This window comes from Myotis yumanensis, unplaced genomic scaffold (genome assembly GCF_028538775.1).
Source record: "Myotis yumanensis isolate MYYU_CA2020_CCGP unplaced genomic scaffold, mMyoYum1.0.hap1 SCAF_5, whole genome shotgun sequence".
NCBI lineage: Eukaryota > Metazoa > Chordata > Mammalia > Chiroptera > Vespertilionidae > Myotis > Myotis yumanensis.
The window spans coordinates 33699549-33711419 of record NW_027223756.1 but is presented as its reverse complement, the minus strand read 5'-3'; the positions used below and the strand labels follow the sequence as shown (position 1 = coordinate 33711419).

Below are 11871 nucleotides of genomic sequence, written 5' to 3'. Positions count from 1 at the left end.
AGCACTTCTGGTTGTTCAGGTACCTGGGTTTTTCAATAAGTTAAACTAAAGCAGGATCCACTGTCTTATTTACTACTATCCTCAGGACCAAGCACCCTGATGCGTGAATCCTACTATGACTGGCTATTACACTGCTGTCTCCTAAATGATGTCCCTCTCTCAGTACTTATGCTTGGAATAAATACTTAATGGTGGATACAAAATAGGAAAGAGGAACAGGAGAGGGATAAAGAATAGATACATTGCCCTGACCGGTTTGGCTCATCGGCCTGCAAACTCAAGGGTCCCAGGTTCGATTCTGGTCAGGGGCATGTGCCTTGGTTGCGGGCACATCCCCAGTGGGGAGTATGCAGGAGGCAGCTGATCGATGTTTCTCTCTCATCGATGTTTCTGACTCTCTATCCCTCTCCCTTCCTCTCTGTAAAAAAATCAATAAAATATATTTTTTTTAAAAAAGAATAGATACATTAACTAAAAAGGGGAAATTAATACCAAAATTTCAGAGCAGAGCAGCACTGCAATAAAGAATTTCTTTGTGCTTGGCAATTCCTCAAGTCTAGTAGAAGACAAGAGCGTAAGGCTCCCCCTCGGGGCGGGGAGGGGGAATGTGGCCTTTACTCAGCAACTGGGAGACCTTCTAGAGAATCTATAGATCAACTGGCTGCCTGGATCAAACTAAGGAATCTTTTGTCAGTTTTAAAATAAGATCAGATGCTCTTTTGTAGGCTGCCTCTTCCCATGAGCTGATGGGTACTTGAAGCCTATGGTTTGATTCTCTCATCTCTTTAGAAAAGATGAGTGTGTGTGACAGTGGAGTATGTGGATGGTGTAAACTTCAGATAGCAATAGGAAATAAAGGGTCTGGTTTGTGAGGGGGAAAAAAGGATCGTAAGACCAGAATCACACTTAAAGGTACATTGTTGAGAAATCCAAAGTGTAAAATCCATTACCTGCCATTATTACATCAACATAAAAAAATATGCATTTTAACAAAAAGTTTGATATTCAGAAACAAAATAAAAAGGCATGATTCATAAATACATAAATATCCATGCATACTTTTACTATGATAGCTACTGGAAGAATGAGACCTTTTAAAATGCCACTTTCATTTCAACTGCCTCTTTCCTGCATGTTGGTAATACCAGGAGTCGTAAGAGAGCTTCTGTGGTCAAAGTCACATTCTTCCTTTCTAGCCTGTAGCTGATAATGAAAATGTGATGGATCTTCTGTCTTAGCTTTGATGCTGGGGGGAAAAAAGGAAAAGATTATGTAGTCATGTAGCCCAGTGAATCAGATTCATAAAATACAGCAGCGATGCAATATTTATGTACTACCCACATAGTAAGAAGACTCAAATTATTAATATTTTACTACACACAAAAAATTCAGAACTCTGACCATACCATCCATTTGGAAGCCAGAACCTAATTTTTTTTTTTTGTCATTTGTGATCTGTAAATGTTCACAATTTAATGTGATAATGGAAATGCTTAAAATATAACTTTTTTTCCTAGCATGCTTTGCAATGAAAGGTTCTAAAAGCAGAATCACACAAACAGTTATTGTTCTAAATTAAAATCAGCTAAATCCAGGTAGTAATTCACAACATTCCACATTAAGTCAGGATATTTAGGAGATGTGAAGGTTATGTACTTCTGGATTTCACACTATTAGAAACTGTCTTGAAATAGTGGCGAAATGAAGCAGACATATTATTTCTGGGTACTCTCTAGCACCTTTGGTAAATTTAAACATGGCTTTAGACAACTTTTAAGGAAGGTGAAGAAATCATTTTGGCTGTCACCTTGTATTTGAATGGATTTCCTTAACATTTAGCAGTGTGAATGAATCAATCTGAGAGTCTTTTTAGTAATCAGAGTTTTCAAGGTATGACCTATATCCTAGCTAAGCCTATTTCGTCAGTCTTTTTGAGTAATTTAAAAGCAGCAAAATTCCTCACCGAAAACAAAAAGTATAAGAAGTCTTTCTCCTTTTAGGAGAATGCAGTATCACCTAAAGAAAGCATCTTCAAAGGGAAGGAGATTATTCTCTAAATTGTCTCTCAGATTTCTGATAAGACCAAGACTACAACAGCACAACAGTTGCCGCTGGCTTTGGTTGCTGCAAGTCTGGTCTTTGACACAAAGTGTTGATACGTGATCCACTCATCCTGGGCCCCAGGCAACAGACTGGCCTATGGGGTCAGACAGAGCTTTTCTGGCTGCTTTTAGCAGATAAAGGGGAAAAGGTAGCTCCACTGAGCATTTATCTTGGGGATGCAAGACAAAACTGATTTAACTAATCTGACAGGCTGCTTTTTTTTTTTTTAAATACAAATACTCACCACCTTAGAATCCTATCTCCTTCCACCAAGTGGCTGCTCCATTACCCTACAGCTTGCCAAGACTGTACATAATGCACAAAAAAAGAACCTCTTGAAACGCAGATACACTCATTTTTCTAACTTCTCCTTCACTTTCCATTCTGCCATTTTCCCTCATGGATAAAAATGTTTTCAGGGGAAATGGACAATAATTACAATGACAAATTCTTTCTTTTAGTCAATAATGACAGCTTCCTAGTCAATCACTCCTCTTTCTCCTTAAGACAATGCATTGGAAATATTAATTCTGACAGACATAGTAATGACACCCTTTCTGAGTAAGCTGCTGCAAATTTGTTAATTATTGCTTATTAATGGATAAAGCTGGTCAACCACAAAAGCTGCCAGTAGGTGCCTGGGGATGATTGTTAGATAAATGTTGTTCACTCCATATATTTGTGTTTGAACCTCCCTCTTTTTTTTTTTTTTTTTTTTTAATATATTTTATTGATTTTTCACAGAGAGGAAGGGAGAGAGATAGAGAGTTAGAAACATCGATAAGCTGCCTCCTGCACACCTCCTACTGGGGATGTGCCCGCAACCCAGGTACATGCCTTTGACCGGAATCAAACCTGGGACCTTTCAGTCCGCAGACCGACGCTCTATCCACTGAGCCAAACCGGTTTCGGCGACCTCCCTCTTTCTAAAGAAAAACCATACACTGCAACTGTTGGACAAGTACCATCAGTAGACCAGACACTCTAACCACTGAGCCAAACCGGCCAGGACCAGAAGTGTTTTTAAAGTCTTACTTTAAAGAGCTTATGTCCCTAAGTCATCTTCACTAAGTCCTAAGATATCAACAATGCCAGGCGATTCATTTCCACCTGCTAGCTAGCCATAAGACTCAACTAAACTCTAATTTTAGAGGTAGGGGTCAATTGTGGGCAGAACTACAACATGTTTTCAGGTGCATGGCTCAACATCAAGGTTTTCTTTTGTTCTGGGCTGGCAATGTTGCTTAAGGTTTGCCAGTATCTACTACATGCAAACACCTCAGGGAAGAGACAAAAGTCCCTGAAGGCTCTTTCCAGTGGGCTCTCAAGGTGGCCTTCAATGGAGAGGGGACAGCCTTCAACACAAAGTCTGTCATGCACACATGCCCGGGCTGTAGGCTCAGTCCCCAGTAGGAAGTGTGCAGGAGGAGGCAGCCGACTGATGATTCTCATCACTGATGTTTCTCTCCCCGCCCCCCCCCCTTCTCTCTGAAATCAATAAAAATTAAAAAAAAAATTTAGAAAAAGAAAAATAAGTATTGAAGGAAATTGAAACACATGTAATCCAAAAGTGCTACAGAAGTATAGGCTCCCTGCAGGCTTCTTCCAGGTAGCCAGATGCTAAGGATTAGTTTGACCGCAAACCTGGTTTCTAGGATGCCAGGTTCGTGCCTGAGAACTATTCTCTGGAGCAGTGGTTCTCAACCTTCCTAAAGCCGCGACCCTTTAATACAGTTCCTCATGTTGTGGTGACCCCCAACCATAAAATTATTTTCGTTGCTACTTCATAACTGTAATTTTGCTACTGTTATGAATCGCAATGTAAATATCTGATATGCTATATGTGTTTTCCGATGGTCGCGACCCACAGGTTGAGAACCGCTGGAGGCTCACCGTGTGCAATGACAGCATAAAATAATGGATATCCCAGGACAGGGCTCCCTACATTTTTGATGCTCAAGACCCCTTTACAATATATAACAGTTTAGAGAGACCTTCCCCCCAACACACACATACACTTCACTCTGGCCTATGGGTAATGTTAGGGATGTGCGTGTCAATTACAAAACCTCCTTAGGTTTTGCAACCCAATTATCATGAAGTGGTCTGATCTCTAAAAGCCTGGCATGACAAAATACAGCTACATACAAGAGAGGAAAGTATACTACAAAAGAAAATTGATGTGAAAGATCTCAGGGAGGGCAGAATACCTTTTAGGAGCAAAAAAGCAAGGAGAGGATCTGCCACAAGCAGGAAGTAAAGGTTCACCCTATTCAGAAAACAGTATATATTCTAATGCATCACTATCAACTCTATACCATTTCAAATGCACTTGGAAAGCCTGTTTACCTTTTTCATTAACTCACTTCTGGTAGTAAATTGTGGCAGGTCTTCCACTTCAATCCCATCAGCCATTTCCATCACCTTGTCTAAAAGGTCTTTGTTGTAACTGCACAATAAAAAGTAGTAAGGTTAAAAACCTTGGAAAAAATTGCTTGTCAGTATGGGGCTAACAAGAAACTGCAGGTAAAGGGACTGTAAACTCAATTCTCAGAGGACTGATTTGGTACCAGAGGGGAAATCAATACATGTTCAGCAGCAGGTTAGTTAACAGTTCTTCCTGTTGGGAATACAGAAGTGGCTCTAGGAATGCCAAGAGAGCAGGTATTTCAAAAACAAATTTACAAAACAAGCAAAACATTTACAAAAATAGAGGCACTGTACATCTGGCAGTACATATTCATGCATATGGTATGACAGCCAAAAACTTTGTAGTTTTTGAACACATGGAATGTTGGTCTAATGAAAATAAAATTATTTGTTCATTTATCCAACTTTCTGATATTTGCCGAATCTTGGATCCCGTTAACCAGGATTTCCCAGGGGCGCCTAGAAGGCAGAGAAAAGAGATGGATGTGACTGGCAAGATTTGCTTCCCCAAATCTTGTTCTAATAACCCCCAACATCTGAAAGCATAATCAAGTGGCTTAGGGCTAGGTGACAAGAGTCGGACAACCAGGAGTAAGCTGAGTCATTTTATCGTAACATAATTTCAGGAAACGCTAAAATAAAAGGAGATGGGAGCCTCAAGATCTGTCACCTTCTTCATGGCTGGGGAGTGGGGAGATGCAAGACCTCTGTTACTTCCCTGAGAGGAAAGGCAATGAGGCAAAAGCTGGCTCTGGCTCGGGGTCCAGCAGACTGGGGAGTGGGGAGATGAAGGCGAGGGCCACAGATTACATCCTGCCAGAAGCTGCAAGGCCCTAAGTATGTCACCTCCCCCCTCTCAGCTTCTTCATATGTAAACTGGGGGCCTCAGTTTTCGTCTCTGCATTTGCCATGTGGGTGAAAGGAGCTGATGGACTTGAAATGCACTCTGCAGAGGTGACGGCTGGAGCTAACACTAGCAATACAGATAACAACGGCAATTTCAGAGGCCAGCGTGTACTGAGCTCTTGCTAGATGGCAGCCTGTGTGCTAGGTGCTTTTCACCCTTCAATACTGTAATCTTCACAACTCGTTTTCCAAACGAAGACACCGAGGCTCAGAGAGGCCATACACTTCTTTCCAAGGGGCAGGCCAAGGGTGGGAATCGGACGCAGGCCTGGCCAGTGCGGCTGGAGGCTGGGGGCGGGGTCGGAAGGCGGGGGACGGGGTCATCCAGCCGGCAGGGGACCGCACCTGCAACCCAGGAAGAGGTGGTTGGCCCAGACCATGGAGAGGGACAGCAGCTGGTCCAGGCGGCCGCCGCCGTCCGGCGGGTCGCGGTAGTCGGGCAGGTGGCGCAGGATGAACTCCATGCGGGCCTTCCATTGCTTCTCGCTCTCCGAGTAGGAGCGGAACTGCTCGGCGAAGTCGGTCGCCTGCCGCACCCCAGAAACCAGCTCCTCCACCGCCGCGGCGGCATCCCCACCCACCATGGCGCCCTCCGCCGCCGAGGGCCAGGCCCGCCCGCCGCCTCCCGCGCCGCCTTCCCGACACGCACCGCGCGGCTTCCCGGCGGCTAGAGGGGCCCGGGCGGCGCGCGACTGCGCCGGAGGACCGGCCTGGAGCGCCCTCGCCGGGCGCGGCGGCCTCAGCGGCCCGGCCGCTCCGATCCCGCAGCCCTGGGCTCCGGGGCGCAGGGGCGGTTCTCGGCGGACCCCTGGGGGAACCGGTAGGGAAACGGAGGCCCCCAAGCGCAGAGACCAGGCGTCCCTTTCTCTCCCTCGGCAGCTGGAGGCACCGCGGTGCTGTGCCCTTGCCCTGAGGGTGCCCCGGGCGCCCGGCTCGCGGACGAATTTCCTCAGTTCGGGGGACTTTTACGAGCAGCTGCTCCGGTTCCGTCTGTGATTCCCAGAGGTCGCCACGCCGCACCCAGGTTGTGGGGGACCCGCCTTCCTTGAGCGAGTCATTCACCCAGTTACGGACCCGCCAGGCCCTCTGCAATGAGAGCAAACCCAGAGGCCTGCTTTCATGAACTTGATCATCTGCTGAGGGAGCCATTGGTGAAATACCTAACTGTTCAAGCGAAAATGTCCAACGTTGACAAATTTTAATAAGGAAGAGGTCCAGAGTGCTAGGCATCTAAACAAGCAAGGAACCTGCTCCAGACCTGGGGGGCCAAGGAAATGATGCTGGACGCTGGGAGCTGAGCAGGCGTTAACCACACACAGAGCAGAAGGCCATGGCCAGGGAGAGCCTGGCCTGGTGAGAGAACAGCAAGAGCTGTGTGCCAAGGTCCGAGAGTGCAGGGCGGTGGAGGAGGCGAGGCCACAGACCTCCACAAGGACCGCAGGCCGTGGGAGAGACTGTGGGCCAGATCCTAAGAGGAATGGGGAGCCACTGAAGGATTTTCACCCAAACAGGGACACCTGTGTTTCCAAAAGATGTTGGAAGGAGCCATAATGTATGTGTCCAGAGGAGATGAGCAGGTGAGCTGGCATGACTCTGCTGTCTGCTCTAGGACCACATAGCAGACCTCCTGAGAGACGGAAGAGCTTCGCTGCTCGGGGTGAATTTCCCACCCCGGAAAGCATTCCAGTACAGTAACAGGGAAAGCACTTGAGCCAGCATCAGCCTTGAGAGATTATTGACCTAATAGGCTTCCCCATCATCCCCTAGAAGGCATAGGGTACAGAGCCGGCCCTAGAATCCAGGATTAAGGGCTCCAGTGAAGGTCCTATGTTGTGCGTGGGGCCCAGGGGCGGAGCCAACCATGTGCTGCTGTCTGCTGCTTCTGATGAGAAATCAGCTGCATTCCCTTCTCCCCCCCAAGGCAGAAACCACATACAGAATGGAAATACCAGGCAGTCTTATGAGTATACTGTTCCTGCAGACCCAACACCAGGTGCAGGGACATCTCATTTACGGTTAACAATATGGAGGCATGCTGCTCTCACCCTGTGAACAAGGAGAGGGTGGACAGGGCTGTGAAGCCAAAGACAGACTCAGCTTCTCCACAGCAATCAGGAATAGATGCCCAGAGCTGGGCCTGTCTAACTGAGTGCAGATCACATCTCCTGAGGCGCTTGTTAAAACAGCGCATTCCCAGGCCTATCACCAGGTACTCAGTCAGGGCCCTAGGTAATTAATTCCACCTGTGAGTGACCAAACTTAACACTAATAAGGGCTTGCTGAACAAAATTCTTTGTCACCTGATTGTAAGGTGGAAAGGCTGACCCACAAATAGGAACCTGGGCTCTGTGACCAGCAGCTGCAGCTACACAGCTGTGTCAGCCACAGGTGTGAAAAAGCTAAGGGGTCATCCAGCAACTAGCTTATTTAGCATCATCTTTGATAATGATGGGATATATGCATACATATGTACCTATATACAAACATACTCAGACATGTATGTAGGTTATAAGAACCCAAAAGTGCACAAATGGGTATCCTTTTAAAATATATATATATATTTTATTGATTTCAGAGAGTAAGGGAGAGGGAGAGAGAGATAGAAACACCAATGATGAGAATCATTGATTGGCTGCCTCCTGCATGCCCCCTGCAGGACACATGCCCTTGACCGAAATCCAACTCAGGTCCCTTCAATCCTCAGGCTACAGCTCTATCCACTGAGCCAAACTGGCTAGGGCGGTATTCTTTGTTTTTAATAATATGAAATTGTTGAACTTATGCTTTCAAAATGTAAAGCAGAAAAATTTTTTTTAATGTGAAGTAGTTTAAAAATGCTAGTATTACTTATATGGAACCCTGAGGCAAGTCCAGTTACTAACCAGTTTTTATCTCTAACTTGTTTCTATGATTCAGATTTTCTTAGAGTACTTACTTCCATGGACAAAAATCAGTTTTTCTACCTTATCTTTTTTTAAACATTTTTATTGAGGCCCAATTCATAAACCATAAAATTCACTCATTTAAAGTTTTTTTAATTCAATTAGTGTATTCACAGATTTATTCAACCATCAACACAAATTAAATAAAGAACATTTTCATCACCCCCCAAAAGAAACCCCATATTCATTAGCAATTGCTCTCTTTCATAACAACTAATCTACTTATCTCTGGATTTCCTATTGTGCACATTTAACATAAGTGGAATCATACAATATGTGGTCTTTTATAATAAACTCTTTCACTTATATAATGTTTTCAAGGTTTATCCATGTTGTGACATGTCAATACTTCATTCCTTTTTAAAAAAAATTGATTAGAGATAGAGAGGAAAGGTGAGAGAGAAAGAGAGAGAGAGAGAGAGAGAGACTCATTTGTTGTTCTACTTATTATGCATTCATTGGTTGATTTTTGTATATGTCCTGACCAGGAATCAAACCATGACCTCCTGGTTCATAGGTTGACGCTCAGCCATTGAGCCACCACGGCTGGGCTCTCTTGCCCTTTTATAAATTTATTTATTTTTAAATATATATTTTTTTATTGATTTCAGAGAGTAAGGAAGAGAGATAGAAACATCAATGATTAGAGAGAATCATTGATTGGCTGCCTCCTGCACGCCCCCTTCTGAGAGGGCTCAAGTCTGCAACCAGGCTGACACTCTATCCACTCAGCCATATTGGCTAGGGCTCTCTTGCCCCCCACCCCTCCCTTTTTTAAAAATTGTTTTTATTGATTTTAGAGAGAGAGGAAGGGAGAGGGAGAGAGAAAGAGAGAGAAATATTGATAAGAGATACATCGATTAGCTGCCTTCTGCATGCTCCCCACCAGGGATTAAGCCTGCAGCCTGGGCATGTACCCTGACACTGAATCGAACCAGCAACCTCTTGGTGCAGGGGACAATGCTTAACCAACTAAGCCACACTGGCCAGGGCCGATCTCTTGCCCATTTTTTTAAAAAATAGACTTTATTTTTAGAGCAATTTTATGCAGCAAAATTGAGTGGAAAATATTGAGAGTTTCCGTATGTTCTCCCCTACACACACATAGCCACCCCCACTATCAAGTTCTCCCACCAGAGTGGTATATTTTGTTACACTGAAACATCATTATCATCCAAAGTCCATAGTTTACATTAGTTTCACTCTTGGTGTTGTACATTCTATGAGTTTTGACAAATGTATAAGGACGTGTATTCACCATTAGAGTAACATACAGATTAGTCTTACTGCCCTAACAATCCTACGTGTCATTTGAAGAGCAAAAGTTTTTATTTTGATGAAATTCAGTTTCTTTTTTTCTTTTATGAGTTATGCTTTTTGGTCCTAAGAAATCTTTGTCTAACCCAATGACATAAAGATTTCCTTTCTTCTTCTGGAAGTTTTATAGTTTTAGGTTTTTCATTTAGGTCTATGATTCATTTCAAGAAAATTTTTGTATATGATGCAAGGTAGGGGTTGTCAAGAGCAATAAAGGATATAAAATTTTACCCTACTTGCAAGTTAACAAGTTGCCCTGCCACAATTTCAACGATGCTGACAAAAGACATAGGACTCCTGAGACAGAAACAAAGAACTTTATTACAGCACAGCAAGCTGTGTGAGCTTCATGTTTGCATTGGCTCCCCATGTTCCCCAAGTCTCACAGGGGCTATGCCAAAAGACCCAGGATGAAATACAAACAGGTACACAGAGGGGGTTTGTATCACAGCTCAGCAACTCCAAGCTTAGGGAACATCAATTCTATATAATAAAGAGCTAATATGCAAATGGTCATCACGCCCTCGTGCCCTCACACCGTCTCGCCCTTGCACCAGGGCCAGGGGACCTGAGACTGGACCAGGGAACCTGAGGCTGTGTTCCACTCAACCGCCCCCCCCCACCCCCCCCCGGCCCTGTGGGGCTTGACAGGGGTGGGGCCGGCCAGGTCTGGGTCTCGCGTGATTTCAAGATGCACGCGGGTAGGCGGGGACTTGACTCTGGGTCCCACGGCGTGCCCCAGACTCTGACAGGAGGAAGATTTTCATATACATTTTACTAATTTTCTTTCATCTTTGCACTTCTGTTATAGAGAAAGGGCAAATAGCAATATTAAAATATTTCCTCTAATTAACCCCCTTTTAATGTGCACGAATTTCGTGCACCGGGCCACTAGTCTTTTATAAAGGACTGCAAGCAAACTTGTGCAACCTTTGCCCCAGAAAAATACATTATTTTTTTTATCTGAACAGTAAAAACAAAAAATTGCCCTTTGCTCTGTAGGTAGACACTATCTCCAGTCTGTTTCATGGAAAACATCCTTGAAAAGACAGTCTGGAACAAAAGGAGTTAATGTCTAACTCTTAAGATGTGAAGATGCATGAGAGACCATGGAGAATTGTCTCCCGACATAGGTTGAGATTCTTTTTTAAAAAATATTTATTGATTTCATAGAGGAAGGGAGAGGGTGAGAGAGATAGAAACATTAATGATGAGAGAATCATTGATCGGCTGCCTCCTGCATGCCCAGCATTTGGGATCAAGCCCACAACCCAGCATGTGCCCTGACCGGGAATCAAACTGTGACCTGAGCCACACCAGGTGGGCTTTTTAAAAATATATATATATTTTATTGATTTTTTACAGAGAGGAAGGGAGAGGGATAGAGAGTTAGAAACATCAACAAGAGAGAAACATCGATCAGCTGCCTCCTGCACACTCCCCACTGGGTATGTGCCCGCAACCAAGGCACATGCCCCTGACCGGAATCGAACCTGGGACCCTTGAGTCCACAGGCCGACACTCTATCCACTGAGCCAAACCAGTTAGGGCCCAGGTGGGCTTTTTTTTACCTTTTTTCTTCCTTTCCCTTCCCTTCCCTTCCCTTCCTTTCCCTTCCCTTCCCTTCCCTTCCCTTCCCTTCCCTTCCCTTCCCTTCCCTTCCTTTCCTTCCTTCTTTCCCTTCTTTTCTTCCTTCCTTTCCTTCCTTCTCCTCCTCCCCCCTCTTCTCCCCCTCCTCCCACTCCTCTCCCCTCCTCCCACTACTCCCCCTTCCTATTCTTCCTCCTCTTCCTTTTTTTTGCATATGGTTGTCTAATTGATCTAGTGCAATTTGTCAAAAATACTATCCTTTTTCCATTTAATTACGTTGGTACTTTTGTCAAAAATCAATTGACCATATATGTGTGAATCTATTTCTGGACTCTATTCTGTTCCTTTGATCTATTTGTCTGTCCTCTTACCAACACTATACTGCCTTGAATACTGTAACTCAGGAGTTAGTAAACTGTTTCTGCAAACGATGGGTTACCTATAATTCCTGTTGCATACTTTTCTTTGTTTCTTTTTCCAAACATTTAAAAACCTAAAAAAAGCATTTTTCGTTTCTGAGACTTACAAAAACAGCCTCCAGGTTAGATTTGGTCCATGGACCATAGTTTGCCAACCCTGCTGT

General features: G+C 44.4%; 1 protein-coding gene and 1 long non-coding RNA gene across 4 annotated transcripts in view; one reads left to right on the top strand and one right to left on the bottom strand.

The window, feature by feature from the left end:
- Nucleotides 1-1038: 1038 nt before the first annotated feature.
- On the bottom strand, nucleotides 1039-6045 carry CDKN2AIPNL (CDKN2A interacting protein N-terminal like). 2 transcript variants are annotated; one of them, XM_070414993.1, is made up of 3 exons: nucleotides 5785-6045; nucleotides 4453-4552; nucleotides 1039-1246 (listed from the first exon to the last, which is right to left on the bottom strand). In XM_070414993.1, exons 1-3 carry the CDS (start codon nucleotides 6021-6023, stop codon nucleotides 1235-1237), a joined length of 351 nt encoding a protein of 116 aa, XP_070271094.1. In that variant the 5' UTR covers nucleotides 6024-6045; the 3' UTR covers nucleotides 1039-1234. The 2 variants fall into 2 exon arrangements, with proteins under 2 accessions (XP_070271094.1, XP_070271093.1); XM_070414992.1 differs by having other exon boundaries at nucleotides 4470-4552.
- A 308-nt stretch (nucleotides 6046-6353) lies between these two features.
- The window catches only part of LOC139010482 (uncharacterized), an 80531-nt gene continuing 75013 nt past the window's right edge, over nucleotides 6354-11871 (top strand). For both annotated transcript variants that reach the window (XR_011471522.1, XR_011471523.1), the window contains exon 1: nucleotides 6354-7016. This is a non-coding gene — a long non-coding RNA (uncharacterized lncRNA). The remainder of the gene's footprint in view (nucleotides 7017-11871) is intronic.

Coding starts and splice junctions, on each gene's coding strand:
- CDKN2AIPNL (XM_070414992.1), bottom strand. CDS start 6,023: ATGGTGGGTGGGGATGCCGCCGCGGCGGTGGAGGAGCTGGTTTCTGGG. Junction 4,553..5,784: donor CACCTCTTCCTGGGTTGCAG/GTGCGGTCCCCT, acceptor TTTATTGTGCAG/TTACAACAAAGACCTTTTAG. Junction 1,247..4,469: donor GCCACAATTTACTACCAGAA/GTGAGTTAATGA, acceptor TTTTCCCCCCAG/CATCAAAGCTAAGACAGAAG.